General features: G+C 35.6%; 1 protein-coding gene and 1 long non-coding RNA gene across 2 annotated transcripts; both read left to right on the top strand.

Moving 5' to 3' along the window:
• Positions 1–11,418: 11,418 nt before the first annotated feature.
• Positions 11,419–12,340, top strand: LOC100810038 (N-terminal acetyltransferase A complex catalytic subunit NAA10). Its single transcript, XM_003522898.5, has 2 exons — positions 11,419–11,806; positions 11,883–12,340. Exons 1-2 carry the CDS (start codon positions 11,507–11,509, stop codon positions 12,141–12,143), a joined length of 561 nt encoding a protein of 186 aa, XP_003522946.1. The 5' UTR covers positions 11,419–11,506; the 3' UTR covers positions 12,144–12,340.
• A 2,104-nt stretch (positions 12,341–14,444) lies between these two features.
• Positions 14,445–16,500, top strand: LOC121174708 (uncharacterized). The gene is made up of 2 exons (XR_005891004.1): positions 14,445–15,527; positions 16,056–16,500. It is a non-coding gene; the product is annotated as an uncharacterized lncRNA (long non-coding RNA).
• Positions 16,501–25,640: the final 9,140 nt, after the last annotated feature.

Genomic DNA, 25,640 nt, shown 5'->3' with positions numbered 1-25,640 from the left:
ATATTTTATGTCATTGATGCATTTTAAGTGCTTTGGCTGATAACATATATAAGATTTTTTGCCATACTAAAAATTATGTTGAGTTATGGGAAGCACTTGAATTGAAATATGGATCTGCTGAAAAAGGTTTAAGTTAATACTTAAGTTGAAATATGGATCAGCTGAAAAAGGTTTAAGTTAATACTCTTGTCAAAAAAATATTGAGTTTCAAATAATTGAGGGAAAATCTATTTCAGATCAGATCCATGAATTTGAAAACATTGTTTATGACAGAAATCAAAAGGAATTGTTTTTCCTGACATTATGCTTGTGGAAAATCTATTTCAGATCAGTTTGTTACCCTCACACCCCGTTCATACTTTCACCCTACAGAAACACCCCTTAAGTTTTGAAAGTTTGTTACCCTCGCATCCCCTACGCCGTGACAGTTGAATCCGTTAAAAAAAGGCTCACATGTGTTTCATGTGCAATTTTAATGTAATATGTGGATACTTACGTCCTCGTCTTCCTTATAGCAACTATTATCAATTAGAGGCCATGAAAATCCATTGAGCAATCAAAATTGAAGGTTTCAGAACCCCCATTTACAACTTCTACAGCCTAGGACTAGTGGTGGTGTGGGTTTGCCTTGTCCTGATTCAGTTGCAAGGTGTTTAATTTCTATAAGGTGTGCAACCCTACATATTCTTTATTTATTTTTTGTTTTTTATGCTATTTTTATCTCCTTTTAGTGCATTTTTTATGAGTTTATTTTGATGTGTGGATGAGTTTTTTTATATTCTTTTTGCATGTAGGGTGTTTGACAAAATGTCTCAGTCAAGGACTACTTCTTCTGGCAATGGTAGTGGTAGTGCGAGTGTAGTGCGAGTGACACATCAAATAAAGTATTGTAAGGTTTGTGGAATACCAATGGAAATCAAATGTAGCGGGATCGTTGCAAACCCAAACTGACTATTCTATACGTGTAGTGATGTAGCTCCATGTGGAGCTTGTAGGCCTTGGATCTTCTTCATCAATGGAGTCCTTTGCTTCTTGAAGTTTGATGGCAGCGGAATGGAGAAGGAGAAAGATGATTGGAGATGCCACTTCAAGGAAAAGATGAGTCTAGAAGAAGCTCACCACCATAGAAAGCCATGGATAAGAGCTTGAAGGTAGGAGAAGATGAATGGAAGGAGAGGGAGAGAAGGAGCATGAAATTTTGTGCCTCAAAAGAGGTCTTAAATTTGAAGTTTAATTCTCGAATGATCAAATTTGAAAAAATGCACACACATGGCGTCTATTTATAGCCTAAGTATCACACAAAATTGGAGGGAAATTTGAATTTCTATTCAAATTTTACTTGAATTTGTGGAGCCAAAATTTCACTAATTATGATTAGTGAATTTTAGCTATTGTTTAGCCCACTAATCCAAGATAAAGTCTAAGATTTTCCACTAAGTGTGTTTAGGTGTTATGAGGCATGTAAAGCATGAAGGACATGCACAAAGTGTGACTATATGATGTGGCAATGGGGTGTAGCAAGCAAATATTCACCTCCCCCTCTAAAATTTAATTGGATTGGGCTTTTCCCAATTCAATTAAATTTATTTTCCAACACACACATCAAATATTCACTCAATGCATGTGAAATTACAAAACTACCCCTAATACAAAAACTAGTCTAGATGCCCTAAAATACAAGGGCCGAAAAATCCTACATTTCTAGGGTACCCTACCTACATTATGAGGCCCTAAATATAAGGCCCAAAAATAATGAAACCTTAATCTAATATGTACAAAGATAAGTGGGCTCATACTTAGCCCATGGGCTCGAAATCTACCCTAAGGCTCATGAGAACCCTAGGGCCTTCTCTTGCATTTCTGGCCCAATCTTCTTGGAGTCTTCTATCCAATGCCCTTGGGGGGTAGGATTGCATCATGTAGGAACATGAGTTGTGATAAGTTTGCATGGGTGAAGAAACATGGTGATGATGAGTATTATATGTTGAAGGCAGAGATAAACGACATGAAGCAAGAATTTGCGATAATGAAGGCAAAGTTGACTGTTTTAGAAAAAAAAACATTTATTGTGTTAATTGTGATTGTTGTTATTTTAGGTGCAATTAATATATTTAAGTAACTAGGCTAGATAGTTGTTTATTTAAGTTGTGGTACTGGTTACGCATTACTATGATTGATTATGTGTGGTTTATCTTGATGTCAGGTGAGATACTAATGTTAAATTATTAGAGTAGTGTAGGATTATGGTGTATTTGTGATTGGAAAATCATGTTAATGTTAACTATCTTATTTGAAAGTGAGTTGTTCATCTTTATCTTATATTTTTATTGCACTACTTATGTAGAACTTAAGTCACCTGGAAGCATAAAATATTGGAATGTAATGTTGGAATATGAAGTTGATCATTGATAACATAAAATAGTAATTTGCAAATAATATAGAATTCATACATCAAATTGGCCTAGTCATGTTTACGTTCAATAAAATAGTATTCCTAAAAAACTAAAAACAAAGCCTTGTATAGTATATAGCATCATTAGGCTTGTTTTTCATAAAACAGCTCCTAAATTACGTAAAATATGAAGTTGTTTGGCAAAACACAGGCCTATACTCAAATGAGTTTGTTTGGAAAAAAACGCATCACAATATGTCAATTACATATCCTAATTCCTAATTCTTCTTTTGGCTTGTATTTTTTGTCTCTTCTTCTTTGCACCTTCCAGCTGTGTTGGCATTTCCATCTTGATTGGAAGATTGGCCTACAACCTTGAAATTGGTGTGTGATTCTTAATAGTGAAATAACAAGATATGTGACAAATAGTTTGTTGAGAATTTTATCTTGAAAATATATTAGTTTAGGGAATACCTTAAAAGTGATTCTAGATTGTTGGGTTTGAGAAACTTTAGATTGGTTTGTGTTGGAGTTTTGGAGCTGCATAGATCCAACTTCTGTTATGCTACTTGGTTCAGTGCTCTTAGCATGGACAAGTGTAGCTACTCCTGCGCTACTTGGTTCAGTGTTTTGAGCATGGGCAGGTGCAACTAGATGTGTTTGGGCAACATTAGCATTTCCATTTTGGACATTATTAGCAACATCAAAATTTATTTTCTACAAAACCAATCAGAAAACATGTCATTAGTAAGACATTTATAATAATAATCACTAAAATTATTTAAGGTAATAATCTCTATAACCTGGTTTTTTTTTTTTTGCCTATAGGAGCCCTTTTGCAAGTCCTGCTATTATGAACAAATACTTTGCAAGTAGAACACTGAACAATGCTTGATCTCCTAGCTTGTTGGGTTCTTGACGGTTCCTCAACATTACTCTTTCTTCGAGACTTCCTTGGCCTATCGAGCATCCTTTTCAGAGGAATGAAAAATAAAAACATCGGAACAATAAAGTCTGAAATTGTCCTTAATTAAAATCAAATGGTACCAATGAAATGACCAACCACAATAAATGAGCAAGCTGAAACAAAAACATGCTGGAACACATGGTCCAAAACAATGAGCAATATTTAAATAACAACAGTCCAAAAGAGTAAATTTTAATAACATATACTTGATAGATCACAATAGTCCAGAAAAGAGAACTCAGTAGGCCATATATTTTTTATGAATTGCTTGAGTGAAAAAGCACTCAGCAGGCCATATATTTATATTGACTTAAGAGACAATAGTAATAAAGAGGGGGAAATATAATTCTCTAATTGATGCATAAATTTGAACAATCATGTATGATCATGTAAAATCAAGCTTTAATGGTTAAGTTCTAGCAACATGCAGAGTTGTGTCTAAGTTTTTAGGGGCCTAAGGCTATTTTTTTATAAAAATTTAAACTAATATTAATTATCAATCTATAGTGCATATGTGTGCATGTGGGCGCATGTGCATATGTGTACATGCGTGCGTGTGTGTTTGTAGAAATTTATAGTTCTACACCTTTTACTTTCTCAAAAGCTATGAAATTTAAGAAGTAAACTACTCAAAAGCTATAAATCAACAACTCACCTATGCCTCACATTGGGAAACACCTCAACCACTATTTCATGAAGTCCTTGCCAACAACAAAAAACAATAAAGTAACCATTACAAAATTAAATGAAGTAAATAACAATTAAAAGTGAACATCACCAAACCAACTATTTGCATATTAGACATAATGGTAAGGGACTCATCCTTCCACTCAGACATGGATTCCAATGTTTCTTTTAGTAATGTCAAAAAATACCTCTAAGTGTCTTTATTCTCGATCTCAACCATGGCAACTGCAATAGGGAACATCCCCTGTTTGCATCTAGTGAAACAACAAAAAGTAAGATACCTCCAAAAGGACCTTTTAAGTGGCATCCATCAATACCAAACCATGGCCTACACCCTCTTACAAAGCCCTTTTTCATTGCATCCATGCAGACAAAAATCCTCTTAAATTGGGGGTTCTTACACACCCTAGGCTCCATACATAGTTTGACTATACTACCTTTATTGCTATGTCTAACAACAACTGCCACTGGTGGCAAATCATTGTATGATACAACATGTATACCATTATTTGTTTCAAGATCCCTTCTCTTAGCTCGATACAATTGCATATCATTTGAAGGGACAATTCCATATTTTTCAAGTAAGACTTGCCTCATTTGGGGGGTATGTGATAGCCTTTACCCAATATGCATATAAATGAAAAAAAAAACATATAAAATGTGGAATCTAATTCAATCTACTTTATTCAATAAAATTGTAAGTAAATCCACGTGGATAAAAGGTCCACATTTGTTTCACTGTTACCAAATAAAACTTATTAGAAATATTTCCGGCTCACAACAAGGTCGTTCAAGTTTACAAAAGAACTCAAGTTAAGCAGTAGAATAAAATAAAGTAAAATAACATGTTCGAAATATCATGCAATTAAAACAGAAACTCATGCCCCAATGTCACATCCTATCAGAGCATTGGGTCTTAGTGTCCTCCAGCACAAGGTTCCTTAAAGCAATCTACCTAGCCATCTGCTCCTATGAACCCAAGGTTCAAGATCATCACAAGATTCAAATACAAACAATGCACGGGGAGTGAGTCATCACATTCCTCAACGAATAAAGATATATGAAAGCATGCAAGTATGATATAAATATAACAATAATACAGGTATAACAAGGCTTAACTTTGGCACAATTCGCATCATTTCAACACTTATCACGTAGCATCACTTATCCTAGAATAATCACAAATCACATTACATGCCTTCATGATTAATCACATATTCAAGACAACACATTTCAAATACAATACTGCATCTCACACTTACACAATTCATTACACCATCACATAACTGTTCGAACCCGGCAAGTGCACTAGATCGAGCAAGTAGTATAAAACGGTAAGAACTGAGTATCGAACTCTCGGGGAACTTGTGTTACTTGGTAAAGTTATATTCAGTGAATAGGTGTCTAGTATGAAAAGAGATGTGTCAACTATGCACAGGAATGTAAACTAACTATTAAAAGGAAAATCACGTGAGTAATGATGTGTAAAGACAGTAAACAACACGTTGGTCTTCCTATTAGGTGTCTGATGTTAAAAGGATATTCTCTTCCTAACAATGTTCCTATGTTCTATGTTGTCTCCTGGACTACTAAACCCCGATGTCTCGCGCATGTTTAACCTAATCCTAATCAAGCGTCGTCCTTAGATGTCTCTTGTTGGACTAAACTTAACCAGAACCGCGTTAAGACATAACATACCAAAAACTAAGTTATCGTACCCCGATGTCTCATGAAAATAGGATAAGATTGCCCCATCCTATCAAGTTCTAAGAATCAGACCAATTTTCACTGTTGAATGATCCTAACAAAGCATGCATCTACGTGATCAAGGCAAAAGCACACTGAAATGACGTACTGATAGCACAGAGAACACATAAAACATCATTAAATAGATATACAAGTATTTACATCAAGTACCTACAAGGAAGAACCAACAGAGGATTTAGCTCTCCATATCTAGGAAGCTTCCTTTACAACAAAGAGAAGAAAGAAATGAAGGATTGAAGAAATACAAGTAGTGGGGATGTCTCCTCCACCTCTAGATCCTCACAATCACTCATAGACTCATCTCATGCTCTCAAGATGGCTTCCTCTTCTCGCTCAATTCTCTGCCAGTCTTCTCACAGCAAAAGCTCTTAAAACTCTCTAGAACTTGGATCTTTCTCTCTCTAGAAATCTTTAAACATGCAAAATCTTCAAGAATTGTCCAAACTCCCTCTCCATTTTTTATTTCAGGCTTAAATAGGTGGCCTTGTTGGTGCTTGCACGCTTAGCGCAACTTTGGCTCGCTTAACGCGCATTAGTGAATTTCGACTTAGCATGTGTCTTTTCGCTCAGCGGATGGACTCAAGCGGTGCACTTAGCAGAATTAGCCCTCGTTCAATGAATATGCACAACTCATCCTTCTTCCAGATTCTTCCTTGCGCTCAGCCAAAGGAGTGTTGCGCTCAGCGGATGGCTCGCTAAGCCAGAAGATTGACTCAGCGAGAGGATGCAAATCAGCACTTCACAAACTTGCCTAATTAACCTAAAATTGAGAGGAAATGATTATTAAACACACAAAATGGGAGTACTAAGTATTTATTACCTATCTTTAACAAAAATTAATTACAACAATACAAAATAACCATAAATTGGAGGAGTTTGATACAATTTACACAGGTTTTATAAACAAAAGTTAGTCGTATTCATCGACTAACAACAACAAGTCACAATGATCATTATACAAGTTTTATGTAATAGATATACTAAGACTCAATCGTATATGCAATGTGGTACCATATTAGTGAAAAACCTCGTTGGGCACCTAGGAGTACATGACAAGACAAACCACAAATTGGTAATCAAGTCACTCTCACTAGGTAAAATCATAGGGTGATCAGTCATGTTGTTTTGCAAGAATGCTCCAACCATGTGGGATCAGTACATGCTTAAAGGAGCACTCAAACCAGGTGTATTTACCCCCAAGGCCTAGACTCTGAAGAGTTCATCAAGGCCTCTCGCTCTTGATTCAGGTTCAACCCAGAAAACATTTTAACATGTAGACTCTATCTATAAACTATACAAAACACACGACTCCTCAATTGTTCTCAAAATAATTTTAACTCGTCGCGTCTCAAAGTGATTCATCTCATCGAGTTCCCATAGTGGATCTCATGACAATACTCGTCATGCATTAACTCATCTCCCTTAAAGGGTCTTACAGTCATGTGATTTTACAATTCATAACTCACAACTCAATGCACACAATATCTCAATACATGTGTGATCTCACAATTTAACACATACTCAACTTGTCACTTACACATGGTTCATCACACTTTCATAATCCCAAGACATCACGTTATCTTGCCTCATGTATCATATACATATCACACAGTAATAATATTAATATGTTATGTTCAATAGACTAATCATCTCATTAAAATAGGCATTTAAAATCATATATGTGTTACTGGAGTTTGAACTATACAATATAGACAACTATTCAATTGTTTTCAAAATTATTTTAACTTATCGTGCCTCAAAGTAATTCAACTCGTCAGGTTCCCACAGTGGATCCCATCACAATACTTGTCACACTTAAAGGGTCTTATAGTTGTGTAATTGTATAGTTCATAGCTCACAACTCAAAGCATACAAAATCTCATTACACATCTTACAGTTCAACACATACTCAGTTTATCACATACACTCAATCTCAGTCACAATGTTATAATCCTAACGCAACATATTATCACACCTCATGAATCATATAAACATCACACCTTATTAATATTTACATGGCACAAAACATGTATATATTAAATTGAACTATATTATTTTCAATTAAAAAGAGTTAATAAATAATCAAACTAAAAATGCATTGAAAGTATTTATCATTGAATCTTAATATATTAATTTTCTTCAATTTAATTTTATTATTAAAACTATTAATTCGTAATCTATTTTAACAATTCATATACATATATATGTGTTACAATCATCAACACATAATAAGCTTATGAGACCAAAATATGACAAAGAACGTTTCTAACAATCTAATTCTCACGCTAATCTAGTAAATCTTGTTCATAAATCAAACGAATTATACAAAAATGTTTCTCACAACATGGGGAGTAAAACCCCTAAAACAATTTCACATACTCATATCAAAATTAAAGGAATCAAAATCATAGGTTCAAAATAGAAAAACACCAAGAGCACTCAATTTTATCAACCAATTTGCATCAGGGCATCAATTGGCCTGTCAAACATAAGAATCTCATGATTATAATAGTAAAGGAAGAATTACAATATAGTAAAAATCCAAAAATAAACCCCAATTTGATCCTTTAAGGATCCATATACATGTTCATTTTAACCACAATTGTGATAAGCTCATCCCTTACCTCTAAGCAGGCTCACTGTGTAGTTTGGCAATGATAGCGGCGTCTCTAGCGATTCCCTAAGATTCCTCAAGCTTTCCCTCTGGTTGCTCTGCTAGGGTTTCCAAGCATTAGAGAGAAGGTGAAGGGATTATAATCTCAATTTCACTATCTTTGTGCGAGAGGAATTTCTCTCTCTACAGACATTATTTTGCAAATCCCAACAATAGGAATGTGCAAAAATGAGTTTTGAAGGTGGTGTCCAAATTTCAGGATGATTCAATGGTTAACAAGTCTAGGATCATAGTTTTATTGGGATAGATTTGCGTGTATGCGGTAAAAAGAGAGAGTTTTTGGAGATGAAGAAGGGAGAACAATTTTGAAAGAGAGCTCTATTTTACTCCCTATTGAAATAAATAAACAAAACATCCTTTTTATTTTCTAAAAACATATTTATTTTATTTACCTTAAAACCATTATTTTAATTAATAAAACTATGTATCCTTATTTATTTTACAAAAAATAGGGTGTTACTGGGTAGCTAATATGCAGATCAACAACCAACAAATTTATAAGCTTCTAAGCAATCAAAGTTGAGTTTGCATTAGAGTTTTTTGTTGTTTTAATGCATGTGTGCTTACGTTCATAAGACTATATCTAATAAGTTTCTTTGTCTACAACTAGAGATGCATGGATCCTCCATATGCAGTCATCATCCTTACACTCAATAGTCACCCTACATTTTTCATTTTTAACCCACCATCCAAATCCTTCTTGTATTCCAAATCCCTTCAGCACTTCCCTAAAATGTGTTACATTTAAAAACAAATGCCCAATCTCAAAACAGATCTTGCCATCATTGTCCAACTCAAATTGTTTTCCATGCAATCTGTTCTCCTCATAAATTTCTTCCATGTCTGAATTTGAATGCACAACTGCAACTCCAATGACATCCACTGATTCATCAAAATCACTTAAGGCATCCCCATTTGTTGATTCTGCATGCTCATCAAAGGGACTATACTCATTGTCAGATGAAGATCCTTCACTGAACCCCTCATAAGCCACATCTTTATCACTTACACACGCTTCATCAATCTGCATTGGGCAATTTTCATTACTACCCACATCATCCTCAACTATAGGAACATGTTCATTTATACCCTCATTGATAGTTTCATTGACAACAGGTGCAACCAGTCGAGGTTCATGCCAAAACTCATCTTTGTTTCTTATCACATATAAATGAATATAACGACAATTTTCATTCTTAGCAAACATTGACACCACATCCTTATCTTCATTTAAAAGTTGATAGTCACCATTATGACATCAAAACCACATGATAAAAGGATGACAAGGAGGAAAACCTAAATCTTTTGCAAAAGAGTTGATGTCGTCTATCACATAGTAAACACCAAACTTGTCAGGAGCCACATTGCGGATTTCACATGGTTCACCTTTCACTCCCACAAAATGAACCAAGACATCAACATTGCCTAGATCTACACCCAAATCCATTGTGTTTCGTGCATGCCAACAACAACAAAATAAAACAAAACTCAACATTAGGGAAACCAAACAATGGTCCCAACACAAACAACAGTTGTCAATGGTCTCAACACAAAAAACAATTGAAATAGTATAATCAAATCAACCTAATAAAATAGGAGTCTTGGGTTTCTACCAGAAATTGTATCTTAGCAAGATGTGCTCAAACCATTGAAAAAGCTCGAACTAGGAAGATCAGGGAACACAAATTTGAACAAGTGCAAAAGCTCAAACCAGTGCAAACATGGGTTGGATGCGTGTGCACTTTCAAACCACTACAACCTCTCGTGCAAAACCTCCAACAACTGCAACACCTTCCATCGATTGATTTTCAAACCAGAAGCAAGAGATTTGGAACGTTTGGGAACCTTAACTGGGATCACATTTCAGACAGATTGGGAATGATTGAGAGTGCTTTAGTATGTTTGGGGGTGATTATGATCATTTTTGGTTGGCAACATTTTGAAACTGGGAGAGATTTGGAGAGATTCAAAAATCGCTAGCCCTAGGGCAAGTTCGATGTGTTTTCGAGTTAGGAGAGAGGGTTCTATGACTGCACAAGAGTGATACGGGTTAAGACATTTCACAAAAAAATTAACACCATTAGTAACGGTACTGTCCAGGGGAGGCAAAAAAAATGGAATTTTAGGGAGGGGGTGCGAGTGTAATAAAAGTTAACCTGAAGGGAGATGAATGTAATTTGCTCTAGTTTAAATATTACACTACCTGTATTAATTTTAGGCTTAAATGTAATTATAGTCTCCCTATTTTGTTTGATCCACAATTTTTCCCCTCAATTTTAAAATTGAGACATTTGGTCTTCTTATTTAAAAAAAATTCTATTTTTTTAGCCATTTCATTTTAAAATATAGACATTTAGTCCTCCTATTTTAGAAAATGTATAATTTTGATCAAATTCTCAATTTTGTCTACACTTTATTTCTTTTATTTTTGTCCAATTGAACCTTAAACCTACTATATTAATTTAAGATATCATAAAAAAATGATTTAATTAATTATAAAGTAAAAATAAAAGAAATAAAAAAATAGGCAAAATTAAATATTAAACCAAAAATTATGGATTTTCTAGAACTATTATATTTTGAAATAAGGTGACCAAAATGACAGATTTTTTAAAATAAGAGGATTAATATCTCAATTTTAAAATATAGAACCAAAATTATATTTAAGCCTTAATATTATTGTAGTTTTACATATTTTAAATATTTTGCTAATAAATATCATTTAATTATTTAATTCCATTAAATAAAATTAAATATATTTAAAATAAAATTATAACATTAGATGAATACAAAAACTTAAATAAAAGTTGTCATATTTTTTTGACATATATTTATGCTCATCGTACTGTTAAATAAAAAATAAAATTCAAATAAAAACAGTCAAATTCTAATATATACCGTGCATCACACAAGGAAAAAAAAAAAAAAAGAAAGAAAAAACTAGTCCTACATAGAGAGAGGTGCGTTGCGTGTTGGTGCCGCCCTAATCGTGAGAAGAAAGGAAAGGCAAAAGGGAAAGATGGTGTGCATAAGGAAGGCGACGGTGAAGGACCTTCTGGCGATGCAGGCGTGCAACCTGTTCTGCCTCCCTGAGAACTACCAGATGAAGTACTACCTCTATCACATCCTCTCCTGGCCCCAGCTCCTCTACGTCGCCGAAGACTACAACGGCCGCATCGTCGGCTACGTCCTCGCCAAGATGGAGGAAGAGACCACTGACTGCCACGGCCACATCACCTCCCTCGCCGTCCTCCGCACCCACCGCAAGCTAGGCCTCGCCACTAAGCTCATGACCGCCGCCCAGAACGCCATGGAACAGGCATGCCATTGCCCACTTTCTTTCCCTTTAGATGCCACTTAATTACCTTTTTGTTTGGATTCTCTCACTGACGCAGGTGTTTGGTGCCGAGTACGTGTCCCTGCACGTGCGCAAGAGCAACCGCGCGGCCTTCAATTTGTACACGGAGACTCTAGGGTACAAGATTCATGATGTGGAGGCCAAGTATTATGCGGACGGGGAGGATGCTTACGACATGAGGAAGCAGCTCAAGGGGAAGCAGCACCACCATCATCACCATCACCACCACCACCGTCACGAGCACGGCGGTGGCTGTTGTTCCGGGGAGCCCAAGGGGAATGTTGCAAAAGCCACCTGATTGAAATAAATTATGAGACTTTTAGTTTGAAAGAATAGTAAGCTCTGGTTGAGTTCTGTTGTGCAAACTTGTTGTAGATTTATTGGGCCATTTTGTCTCATTAGATATGAATTTTTGCTTTGCTGTCTTGGTGAAATATAGACACTCCTTGGGCTTCATATTGCTTGAATAAATCTGTTCTATATCCTATCTCTGAATTCACGTGTTCTTTAGATCAATTGGATGCTTGATCCAATGTGGATTTGGTGTTTGCTTTTGCTTTATTCTGATGCGGCAAAATCTTTTTTATGGTTGATCTGCTTTATTTATGAAGGTAATTTTGTTGAGGTGAAACTATCAGAATTATTGGATGGTTTCTCACTCAATGTATAGTTAATCTGAATAAAGTGACCTAGCTTTATTTGATATTAGGAGATATCAATTTTTTTACTTTGGTTTGTTTGCTGCAGCTAGCTGATTTTTTCCACTTAACAGAATACAAAATACTAGGCTTACGTGGCTGTATGTTATGCCTTTGCTAAATAGTTAAATGTGAACAAACCTATTGATTTGCCCCATGCTGGGTTAGCACGGTGGTCTATGATTAATGTGACTTAAATATGCAAGAGTCTGTATCTTATATTGGATGTTATATGTCAAGAGTTACGCTGTTACTAATAGCTTAAACTTAGTATAATGGTAAACTTTCTTAGTTATACCATTTGGTATCAAGGTTAGCCAACATGGGTTTGAATCCCATGTTTGACTTGTTTCTGATTATCTTAAGGTTCAGGCCAAACCTTCTCGAAGAGAGGGGGAATGATGTGTTCAAAGGGTCATGATGGTACATGTAGAGTCTATGGGTTGGGTTCAACCTAGCGGCTCATATTTAATGGCTTGAATAGGGAATGGCTTGCCTCTATGCTGGTATTGCTGGGTTTTTGGCGTAGTGGTGAGTGTTTTTGGTCATATCACCCAAGTTTTGGAGCACGTATGTCATTCTCGTTGGATTTTTTCATGTATGTAATCACATAACCAACTTGATACCCCTGACAATTCTTGAGCATTACCAAGATTGGTTTAGTGATATTTTGTGTTAATTAAAGGGCACTAAATGCCATCACTATTAAGGATAACTTTTTTATGTTCATTATAGATAAATTATTCGATGAGCTTTACGGGGAATGATTTCTCTCTAAATTGGATTTACAATCCGGGTAACCACCAACTGTTAGTGACACTAGAGGATAGACATAAGAAAACATTCAGGACACATCATAGCCATTATAAATGACTTGTGATGCCATTTGGCCTTATTAATGCACCGTCAACTTTTCTAAAATTGATGAATCAAAATTTTCAGATAATACTATTGTGTGTTTTTCCTTTATTATGACATTATTGTCAAGTCCTAATTGGCCATCTTGTCTCCAAGATTAGAGCTAGTTCTACAGATTCTCCATTCTAATGTACTTTTTGCTTAGCTATCAAAAATGCATGTTTGGTTGACAAGTGGATTATCTTAGCCTTACAGTTTCAGCTCAATGTGTGGAAATGGATAGGGCAAAAGTCTTGAAAATATTGGATTGCCTACCAAATAATGTAAAACAATTAAGGGAATTTCTAGACATAATTGGTTACTGCAGGCGCTTTATTAGGCATTATGCTTCCATAGCAGCTCCTTTGACAAATCTATTGAAGAAAGACTCCTTTGAATGGACGTGCAACTGCTGAAGCTTGCGATTTCTCATGCTCCCGTGGTAGTGTATCGGATTTTTCTTGCCCCGTCACTTTGGAAGCCAATGCCTCTCATCCTAGTGTTGGGATTGTTCCAAGTCAGGGAAGGCATTCAATAGTGTTTTTTTCTTCTTCTTTTTTTTTTTTTTTTGTTTTCTTCCGTTTCCTCCATTTCATACACAATTTATGGAGATTGACATTTGATAATAGAAGAAAGGGAGATGAATGAAAAAAGATGACGAAACTCACAAACCAAGAGGGGTGAATTGGTTTCTAAATCAAATTAAACTTAAAATCGAGAGTTTTGAAAAACTTACTTCTCCAAGGATTGTATCATAAAATTTTATTAAAACCAATATCTAATAAATCACCCTTAACACAAAATCTTTTTGTTAAAGTTCTTATTCCAAAAATATTTTCTTTTAAACTTCAACAAATTCATTCAAATATCATGAAATTGGTGTTGCCCTTGGTTAAAATAATTCTAACCCTACTCCCACTTCTTCCAAGGCAAATTCTATTAAATGTTTTAAGTGTTTGGGAAAGGGTCATATTGTCTCCCAATGTCCTAAAAAAAGGACTATGGTTGTGCTTGGTAATGGGGATATCACTAGTGCATCTTCTTCTAGCTCTTCTAGTTCTTCTAGTGAGAGTGAAAGTGAATGTGATGCACAACCCCTGGAAGGTAATCTTTTGATGGTTAGGAGGTTAATGGGGAGTGCATGAAAGGATAGAGATGAAACTCAAAGGAAGAACTCTTTTCATACTAGGTGCATGATCATGGGGAAAATATGCTCTTTGATTATTGATGGGGGTAGTTGCACTAATGTAGCTAGCCAAAGATTGATTGAAAAGCTTGCTTTGAAAACATCCCCTCACCCTAGGCCTTACAAACTACAATGATTGAGCAAGAATGGGAAGCTAGTTGTAGATAGACAAGTTTTGATATGCTTCTCCATTGGAAAATATGTTGATGAGATATTGTTTGATGTAGCCCATATGGAGGCTAGCCATCTCTTACTTGGAAGGCCTTAGTAGTATGATAGGGATGTTGTCCACAATGGTGTCACAAAAAAAATTTCATTTGTACATAATGGGCAAAAGGTTACCCTTAAACCTTTGTCTCCAAATGAGGTTTGTGAGGATCAAATAAAAATGAGCAAAAAGAGAACAAGAGAGAAAAGAAGAGAAAAACAAAAATTGATGAAAAGAGAGAGAAACATGAAAGGAGAGAAAAGAAAGAGAAGAGTGGAGATAAAAAAAAGAGTGAAACTGAAAAAAAGAAGATGAAAATCAAGAGAGAAAAATACAGAGCTTGTTCATGAGAGAAAAAGAGGTGAAGAGAGTGATGCTTGCTAGGCAACCTATGTATTTACTAATGTCTCATGATTATTGTTTGTCTTCTACCGCTAGTTCTTTGCCTATAGGTGTGGAAGAATTATTGAAGGAGTTTGGGGATGTCTTCTGCAAAAACACCCCTCAGGGGTTACCTCCTTTGGGAGGGATAGAGCACCTGATTGATCTAATTCCAGTAGCTTCCTTATCAAATAAGCTAGCATATAGAAGCAATCTGGAAGAGACAAAAGAGATCCAAAGGCAAGTGGAGAGCTTGATGGAAAAGGATGGGTGAGAGAAATCTTGAGCCCATGTGCTATGCTCGTCATCCTGGTAAAATAAAACTCTATCTCAACTTCTAAGGTACATGGTAGGTAAGAATTTGAAAGCTTGAGAGGAATGCCTACCCCATGCTGATTTTTCTTATCATAATGTAGTAAACTCTAATACTTATTCTCCTTTTGAGGTAGTTTACGGTTCTAGTCTATTGTTCCCTCATAATTTGTTACCTTTGCCTAACACTTATGCTATGATGAATAGGGATGGGCTTTCTAAAGCCAATTTTGTTAAGAGTTTTCATGAGAAAGGGAAAGCACAAATTAAGAAAAAAGACTAAAAAATATGCTGGATATTCGAATAAAGGGAGAAAGAAAACGGTTATCAAACTGGGTGATTGGGTTTGGATTCACTTGAGGAAGAATAGATTTACTTCCAAAAGGAAATCTAAACTTCAAGGAAAGGGAGATGGTCCTTTTTCAAGTTTTAAACGCATCAATTATAATGCATATAAAATTGCTTTACCACTAGACTATCGTGTGAGAAACACTTTTAACGTTACTGACTTGACTCTTTGTGATGTAGGTACCTTTGACATCAATTTGAGGGCGAATTCTTCCCAAAAGGAGGGTATGATAGAGGACTATCCAAGGAGGAAGAGTTTGGCTTAGGTGGGCTCAACATGGATGGACAATTCACTTGAGCAAGGAGTAAGACATTTCAAGAAGACCTTGGCAAAAGACTAAATTCTCTCATGGATGAAAGAGAAAAGGAAGTGAAGTTCATTTATTTTAGGCAACTTTTAGAATAAGATTTATTTTTGTTTTTAATTATATTTTTGGGGCTATTTTTGGACTTGTAATGGGCTACTACCTTTTTTTTATTGTTATTTAAGTCTTTTAATTATTAGATTAGTTATTGGGCCTTGGGCCTAATTTAGGATTATTAGTAGGAGTTATAAATAGACTCCTTAAGCATTTTGTTGGCAGTTTTTAAGAAATTTCATATTAGACACTGTTAAGAGAGTGTCTCTCTTGGTTCTTGTGTGAAACCTTAGGTTCTTATCAAAGAATTCTATTCTTTGTTATGAATCATCCTTAACTTATCAATCTCCCAAGATTTTGGCGTTGTTCTTTCCATGTTCTTTTCAAATTCCGCTTTTTCCTTTTTATTTTTAGCAATTTCAGAGAGTCTCAAATAGGTTACCCAGTTTGTTGATGCTAAAAATTGGATCCGCAAATCAGGGTTCCATCAATTGGTACCAGAGCTTTGGTTCTTGAAATTCGGTGTTGTCTATTGTTTGTGTTTTTTGTTTCATGTGTGTTTCCTCCTTCGTTTGTTCTGTCACTTTTTTGTTTAAGTCTATATCATTATTTTATCTTCCTTTGTTTTATTTCATTGAGTATATCATTCTTTGCGGAACTATATCTAGTATCATTATCTTTTTATCTTCTTTCTTATATATATATATATATATATATATATATATATATATATATGTAGTATTAAAATTTTTGCAAAAAAGGAAAGAAAGAAGTAAAAAAAAGAAAGAAATCCATTTTTCAGATTTGGAGGCAAAATTTTGTTACAGTCTAGATTTGGATTTTCCCAATCACATGTTTGCATTCAAATGTGAATTGTGTGCCAAAATAAAAAAAGGAAGAAAAAAAATGATTTTTTTTTCCTTGAGAGTCTTTCTTGTTTTTACATACTTTTATTTCCAAAAAAAAAAATTGTGTCTTGTTGGTTATTACATCTACTATAGTTCAATTTTTGGACAATCCTTTTCTTCATTGTGGAGTCTTTTAGTTTGTCTTCCTTGGCATTCCTTTTGACTATTCCTTTCATTATTTTTTCTTGTCTTTAAAATTCCTTAGTTTTGTCTTAGAGTATTTCTTTTCTTGGCTTCTTGAGTTGAGTTTTGATTTGTGACATATTTCACATTGAATACTTCTTGATTTTGAGCTTGAAGGTTGTGCATAAGAACTGAAAAGAAGCAAGAGTGGTAAAAGGGAAAAGTGCATATTATAAAAAGAAAAAGCCTTGAAAGAGTGATACACGAGTGAACTTGAGTGAAACACTAAGTTAAGTAGTGAGGTCCTATTCTATTTTTTACTTGTGCACTAACTTTTCTTGTAGGTGTGGCTTCTACAAGTGGAGATGCTACTCCACCATCTCCAAAAACCACAAGGCTCATGGCGGAGATGATTAAACTTGGTGAGCAAATGAGAAGAATGAGTTACAAAGATGAAGAAAGGAAGGAGAGAATGAGAAAGGAGAATAAGGAGAGTTTGGGAAGAATACATAGGAGTAGAAAAGCTTTAAGTTTGGTTTTTCTTCTAATGTGGTTTTGTAGATATTTCATTTGCATAGACTTTGAAGGTGTGGTGAATAAGTATTGCAATTTCGTGATGGCTCTCACTAAAGGTCATGTTCTGGCTCTAGGTCCTTTGCTCTTCTCCACCCTATACCAATGAATTTTTCATCTCGTTAGTAATCTTGAGGATGGTCATATTGAGTATATCATTGTTTCTGGACCGATTGGGTTTCTAATCCTTTGGGCATGATTGTACTTTGCTGATGCCTTTTACCCAAGTGCAAGCCCCTTTGAAGATAGACCAGAACACACTTGTTATGGGTAGTGTTAGGATTTTATTTCACATTAGATTCAACTTATAGGCCAAGTGTAACCCAATCATGATGTAGTAATTGAACTATTGTCCAGGTCATCTCCCAAAGGAATAAAGGAGGGATTTCATGAAATTATTTAATTAAGAACTATGTTTTTGTGTTATTGTTTTGTGATTGTCACAAAATATATAACATAAAATAAATTGCAATAAAAATTAAATGACAATAAAATAATTAAGTAAAGATAGAAATACTAGACTTGGATGGTGACATCAATCTTGATGAATGAATGTTTAGGTTTGGACTTGGAATTCGCTCAATCCACTATAACTTCACAATTCTTTACTCATCTCTCTTGCTCATCCCCAATTCACTAATATATTCTATCCCCACTCCCACATGGTTGTAGATTCTAAACTACTTGTTCAATACCCAATCCCTTGGACATACTGACACAAGCAATCAACATTAATGGTCGAGAATTAGCAAGGCATAAGCAAGATTATCCTATCCCTAGAGATAATCCTAATTAAGTACTTGATTCATGTTCAGGTTTCTACAAGGCTCGCCAAAGTGCAACTCAATTCTTGAATTCATCTATAAGATGACCAATAAAAAAAAGCATAAATACAAAAACAAATAAAGAACTCAAGATGAAGTATTGGATTGATAGAATTAAAATGATAAAGGGTTCACCTTTCCTCTCCTAGGTGGAAGGAATTGCACTCATAAAAATAATACAATGAAACCTAGAGTGTTTAATGGAAGAATGGAGGCATCTAGTAGGTGGAAGTCTAAAATATAATTCTAAGAATTGCTCAGGACTTCTACACTTTACAATGAATGGCTAGCCTCCTATTTATAGAATTGTAGCTAGGTTTAATAAAGGAGATAATCACAAGAAATTACAAACAAATAATATCTCTAATTAATTTAATTACTTATCTTCTTCTTATGCTGATTTATCCTTGAAAATAATCTTGCTCCTGATTTTCCTAGTTTTTATCTTCAATTTTAGCAATTTCTCTTTCCAGAACTTTTTGCTGATTTTGGCCCTTTGGAGCTCTTGCCAAAATGACTAAAACATAAAATTCTACCTAAGCCATAGTAAAAACTGAATTTAAATCTAATTTGATTCAAAGCAAGGTCTAAATTTAACTGAAATGCCAAATAAACATCACAAAATGCATATCAAAATCCGATAAATTTGATGTTTATCAGACAACAAATTAAATTGTTGTTGCTTGTTGTTTGGTGTGAAACTCACATCCAAGAACAATCAATTAGCCGTTGAAGCCTAATACTCTCACTATTTCGCAAGGCAATTTGGCTTGATTCAATCCATCCCCAAGATCCTTCACTGCCTTATTTGCCTCCTTATTAGCTTGCATAGCTTTTGTCAACAAAATGAGATTTCAGTAGTCTTGGAGGACATTAACAACAAGCTCCACTCTTTTGTATTCAGGCATTTTGTAATGTGCCCAACCAATGTAGATTGCTTCACAGAATGGTGTGTATATCAAATATATAAATTTTTGCAATGTTGAAGAATATAGATAGTGATATATATAAGTGGCAAGTCACCCACTAAAGATAACACAAATATTTAATGAACACAAATATGGTCGTCCAGTTACTTCATATAAGAGAGATTTCTTAAAACACTTTTTCAAATAAATACTTGGTGTTAAAAAGGTGATAGAGAGTGCTATAAGAAAGCTCAATAAACCGTTATGGAGAGAAGTAGAAACACTTGATTTATATTGGTTCACTCAACCTAAGCTATGTTTAGTTCTCCTTTACTCACTAATAAAGGGTTCCACTAATCAAAACTTGATTACAAAACAAGTATTTTGACCTGCCACTGCTGGTTTTACAAGTATTCTTAGTACCATTTCTGGCACTTTCTTAGACTCCCCTTGAATCTAAGAAACCTAAGTATTGTTAAACATTGAGCCACTCATAGCTTTTACAAAAAAAAATAAAAATTGGATGAATCCTGTAACACTCAATGAGTGAATAAATGTTAGGACTTTTTGGCTTCTTCCCTCGACACCTATAAAAGGAATAAAAACATATATATTAGTGGTCTTGGGTATGTTAGAGTAGGGTAAGGTCAGAAAACCCCTTTCCTGGGCATCTTCCCATGAGGGAACATGGTTCCTTACCAACTCAATGAGCGGTGTTACAAGTATAGGAAAATATGGGACAAACCTTTTGTAAAAGTTTGTTAAGTCATAGAAGCTCCAAATTTTCCTTATACTTAGTGGAGTGGGTCACACAGGAATGACCTTTATTCTCTTAGGGTCCGGGGGAACCACTTGATCACTATTTAAAAACTTAAGGAAAGTAATGCAATAAAACATACCTTTTCTATATTTTTATGTTCATTATTCCTACAAAAAAAGTACGACAAACCTAAGGTTTGTATTGAAACCAAAAATAAGAACAAACCTACCTAATGTGTCCCTATATGGCATTGCTAACAAGTGCCTTTTTACAAAGGAGAAGATGTGGAGGTTGTCTAAGAGGGGAAGTTTCTTTAATGTTTGTCTTTATTGCAAAATGACTTTCCTTCTTTGCTAACCTCTTGGAAGAGACACTTACCTCCTTACACTCCTCCTTAACCATTAAAGGTTGTCCTTCTTCTTAGGGGTAGATTTCTTCACTAAATTCTTCCCCTTTTGCTTCTTCACTTTCACAAGAGAAAGGTAAAGTAGTAGCCTCATCTTGGCTACTATAAATGTCTTGGCCCATCATAATCATGGTTTTCTTGGTGGGGCATTGAGAAGTAATGTGTCCTCTTCCAAGACATTTAAAGCACTTTATAGAGCTAGTCTTCTCTTACATACTAGCCTTAGGGGTTTCTTTTCTATTGTCTTCCCCTTATATCATATTTGGGATAAGAAGGTGCCACCCCTAAGATGCCTTGACCTTGGTCTTTCTTTGGATAAGAGTGAGAGCCATAATATTTTTGAAGTAGACTTCCTTTTAAATTGTTGCTCTACCCTTATTTCCTAATCTAAGTAAGCCTCTACATTGTCCTTCCCATGGAAGTATGGAAGGTTAATGTTAGCCTCTTGAGGCTTTCTTTCCTTTTCTCTCCTATGGGAGTGAGGTCTAAGATGTGACCTATGACTTCCTTCATAATAGTCACGAAGTTCTTCACTTAGGCTCTTGCAAAAGTCATGACTACTATAGGCATGTTTTTCTTTTCTTAAATCTTTTAGTATTTTCCTTATTTCTTCTTCCCTTATTTTTTCCCTCTCATCTTGATTTATTTCTACCCTCTCTTTTCCTTTTTCTTTTCTTTCTAGTTTTTCTTTCCATAAATTGGGGGAACTCAACTCATCTAAGATTTTAGATAGAGGGTCCTTATGACTAGTACCCTCACCATTAACACTAGATGAATGATGACTCATGTTGGTTCCTAAGTTGTGGTTCTTTCTTGTTGGGGATTTGCAAAAGGTAAAAACTAGGGTTCCAAAAGAACTCAAGATAAGCATGAAGAAAGTTAGCTATGAAAGTAAGCAAGAAATTAAAGCGCAAGAAATGTAAACTAGGCGGATTCTAAGAGTGTTTGGATGATGACATTTAAGGTTCCCAACAAAGCATTCACTATCCTATGGGAAAATTGCATAAAATTATTACACACAAATGGAAGTTTGGTAACCTATTGGAGGCTCCCAAAACACTTCCAATGAAAAGACTTTTTGTTGCAAAATTTGAAAGCAATGAATGTAAGTAAATTCCCAATTACAAAGTTACAAAAAGTCCTCAATTTTGTTGGTTGTTCTCTCTTTGGTGTTTTAATCAATTTGGAGTGCTTCTTAGTCCAATAGCTCTTAAGGTGGTTGACCCCTTGCTTCTTGACTCAAACTCTTCAAGGGATGGCACCAATCCTCCTTTCCAATTCCCTATATGGCAATTCACAAACAAGGAAACAAAGAGACAAGCAATAACCAAAGACCAAAAAAAATGAAATGAAAGCTAAAGCAATAGAGTTTTAACAACACAAATTTTCAAGGATTATTCAACAATTAAAGTAATAAAAAGCACATAAAATCAAGATAGGACTCAAAAAGAAACCTAGAATGGCTCTAGAGTAGAGTAAAAAAACTATAAAAAAAACTCAAGAAACCTCTAGTTTGGCCATCGGTTTGAGGATAACATGTGCTGGAAAAAAGAAGCTTTAATCCAACCCTACCCCATAGTGTTCTCCAAAGGTGAATAAGGAACTTGGTGTCTCGGTTTGGAATGATGATTCTTGGTAGTCCATGGAGATGCACCACTTCCTTGAAAAATAAATCAGCAACATCAATCTCTTGGGGATTTCTTTTGTAAGCTAGCATGTTAGGCAATGAAGCTCCTGGAATGAGGTCAATTTGATGTTCTATGCCTCTTGAGGGTGACATTCCATGAGGAATCTCCTTAGGAAATACATCTTTAAATTCTTGCAATAAGAGTTCAACACTAGGAGAAACATAAATAGTTAACTCATTAGAATTATCAGTAGAAATTTTACTGTCTTTGCAATTCAGTAGATAGAGTGGTTCACAATAAAGTACCACTTTCCTCACTTCACTCGCCTTTGCTAAATAATTAAATTTTCTCTCATGTGTATCACTCTTCTTTTTCCTATTCCTCTGTGGTGCCTCACTCTTTTCTTTCTATTGTTCTTTATTTTCTCTCATTCTGATTTGATCATCACACACTTCTCTAGGGGATAGAGGTTTAAGAATAATCTTCTAGTCATAGTGTTGGAAAGAAATTTGTTGGTGAAGCCATCATGCACTACTTTGGTGTCATACTACCATGGTGCTGGAAAGAAATTTGTTACTTTCGCCTCCATTGGAACCACATCACACAACACCCTACCATTGTATCTTCCAATGATGAGACACACCTCAACCTGTTGAGTCACTTTTACCTCTTCATCTTCACTAAGCCACTAAAATCTGTATGGCCTAGGATGGGGCTTAGTATCCAAATTCAATTTGGACACTAACCTGGAACTTGCAACATTGGTACAACTTCCTCCATCAACAATTAAAGAGCAAGGCTTACCATTAATCGTACATCTGATGTGGAAAATATTTTCTCTTTGGGTGTCGTCTTGTGGCTGCATCTGACTTCCCAAGAGCCTTCTCACCATTAGTATATCGCCTGCATAGCTTCCTCATCGAGCTCTTCTTCCACTTCTTATTCTTCTTCATTGATTTTAGATTCACTGGTGATTGCTCCATCTGCCTTCATGATCATGGTCCTCTTGGTTGGACAATTGTTGGTCGCTTTATACGACTAACTTTTGTATAGAAATCGTTTTCCAAAGCTTGTATAGTTCCCCAATTTATGGTCATTTTGGAGTAAATTTTGTAAATAAATCTTGTTTTATGGTTAATGCTGTCTCTATAACATTTCCATTGGATTTAATGATGAAATCTGTGCATTTTCAGGTGAAAAAGAGGCTAAGTTTTGAATTGCAAAAAGTAACAGTTGGACTAAGATCAGCAATTAGGCTAAGTGCATATCCACCGCTAAGCGCAGCTTCAGCGTCCTTCGCGCAAAGGAGAATATGGTAGAGCATCAATATCAAGGTCGCGCACTAAGTGCGAGATCAGTGCGCTAAGCGCTACTGGTGCCTTCAGCCAGGCTAAGCGTGAGACTGGCGCTAAGCCCAATCTCACTTACTTGCGCTAAGCCTATTTAAAGCCTTTTTTGTGCAGAAATTAGGGAAAGCTGATGATTGGCACAGATTGGCACAATAGCCACAGTGCCTATTTCGGGAAAAGAGCCATAGAAGGAGCAAAGGAGGAGCATCTTGTGCATTGAAGCCTAGGTTTTGTCATTTGAGAGAGATTATTGAGTAGAGAGTGAGTGTGAGATGCTGAAAAGAGGAGGAGGAATCCCCCTTCTTGTGTAAGAAACTATCATTCTCTGCTTTTAATCTCATTTATTGTTAGGGTTTCTTTATAATGGCTGGCTAAACACCCTAGTTGGGGATTTCTAATGAACAACTGATGTAAATACCTAATATCTAATTGATTATATTTTCTGCATTCAATGTTTCATTCAATGCTTAATGTTTGTATGCTTTTGGTCTGATCACCCATTTGTGTGCACAGTTAGGTGACTTTAGCATTGGGAAATGTACTGTTGCCTTAGAACTTGATTGGAGCAGGATCGAAACTTAGTCTTACATGAGGGATTTGCGGGTTAAGTTTTGGTTTTAATTATGTTGTTACAATAATTCTGTTTAGTTTAGGCCAAGTCTTACATGAGGGATCTGTGGGCGAAGCTTAGGCTAAATTAGGCTAAACTTTCGTAAGCTACTTGAGTTGAGTCTAGTCTTACATGAGGGAACTCAGTTTAAGTTAGTCTAAACCTAAGAGGGCTGTCTAAATCGGGCCTAGTCTTACATGAGGGATCTGCGGACAAAGCTTGGATATTCAGCCTGACGAGGGATCGAAGGCTTAGTAATTTAGGCTACAGCATAGAACACAAGAGCACGATCGATTAGAGAAATATATTTCTATGCATCAGCTTGTTTGTTAGAAAGACCCAACATATCTACCTACTGCTGTCATTTTATTTACCTTACATTTTATAGTTTTTAGCATACAAGTTTAGTTTAAATTATGTTTGAAATTATCACTTATACATGTTATCTCAATGATGCTTCAATTCTGAACTTAATTTAGACTAACATTAGTTCCCTGTATTCGATACTCGGATTCATCTATTTTAATTTTAAATACTTGACGATCCGGTGCACTTTCCGGTAAACCCCCATTGAAATTTCCTTGAGACATAAATGCACAAAAAGTAGCTATAATGGGGAGTGTCATACCCTAATTTCGTCTGGGGACCATCTTTTTGTTGGGATGCGACCCACGTTTGACCACTTCGAGGTACTTGGCACCCATCGTTGCACAATCCGTGAAGTTCCGTGACATGCCGGAAGTCAAAAGGAAGCATTGTTGCACAATCCGTGAAGTTCCGTGACATGCCGAAAGTCAAAAGGAAGCATTGTTGCACAATCCGTAAAGTTTCGTAACATTCTGGAAGCCAAAGAAGGGATGATTGTGTAATCCGTAAGGTTTTGTGACATTACGGAAAGAAAACAAGTATCGTTACGTAATTCGTAAAGTTCCATAACGTTACAGAAAAAGAATCAGCAAAAAAGGGAAGGGGTGTATTTAGTAAACATTAGGGTACAAATAGAAATCAGGCCCACTTGGGCCTTCCAGGAAGTTCCACTAGAAGGTGGTGCCTTCTGGAGGAAGCAACCGAGCTCGCCTGGGCGAGCTGGGTGGCAAGCTCCTCCCTCTTTTCCCTATAAATAGGGGAAGGAGGGCAGAACAAAAAAGGTTCAACCCTCCTGGTATCTGAGAATAACTTAAAATTAGTGAGAAAAATTGTTTCCGTGAAGAAAATCCAAGCCGAGCCGCTTCCGTAACGCTTCTGAGACGTTTCTGTGGGTGATTTCGCGAAGATTTTCCACCGTTCTTCGTCGTTCTTCGTTGGTTCATCGTTGTT

The sequence above is a fragment of the Glycine max genome, chromosome 4, assembly GCF_000004515.6.
Source record: "Glycine max cultivar Williams 82 chromosome 4, Glycine_max_v4.0, whole genome shotgun sequence".
Taxonomy (NCBI): Eukaryota; Viridiplantae; Streptophyta; class Magnoliopsida; order Fabales; family Fabaceae; genus Glycine; species Glycine max.
This window is presented reverse-complemented; position numbering and strand designations above follow the sequence as displayed.

What these genes read in the sequence shown, in the direction of transcription:
- LOC100810038 (XM_003522898.5), top strand. Translation starts at nt 11,507, where the DNA reads ATGGTGTGCATAAGGAAGGCGACGGTGAAGGACCTTCTGGCGATGCAG. An exon ending in CCCAGAACGCCATGGAACAG is followed by an intron (nt 11,807 to 11,882) that starts GCATGCCATTGC and finishes TCACTGACGCAG; the next exon opens with GTGTTTGGTGCCGAGTACGT.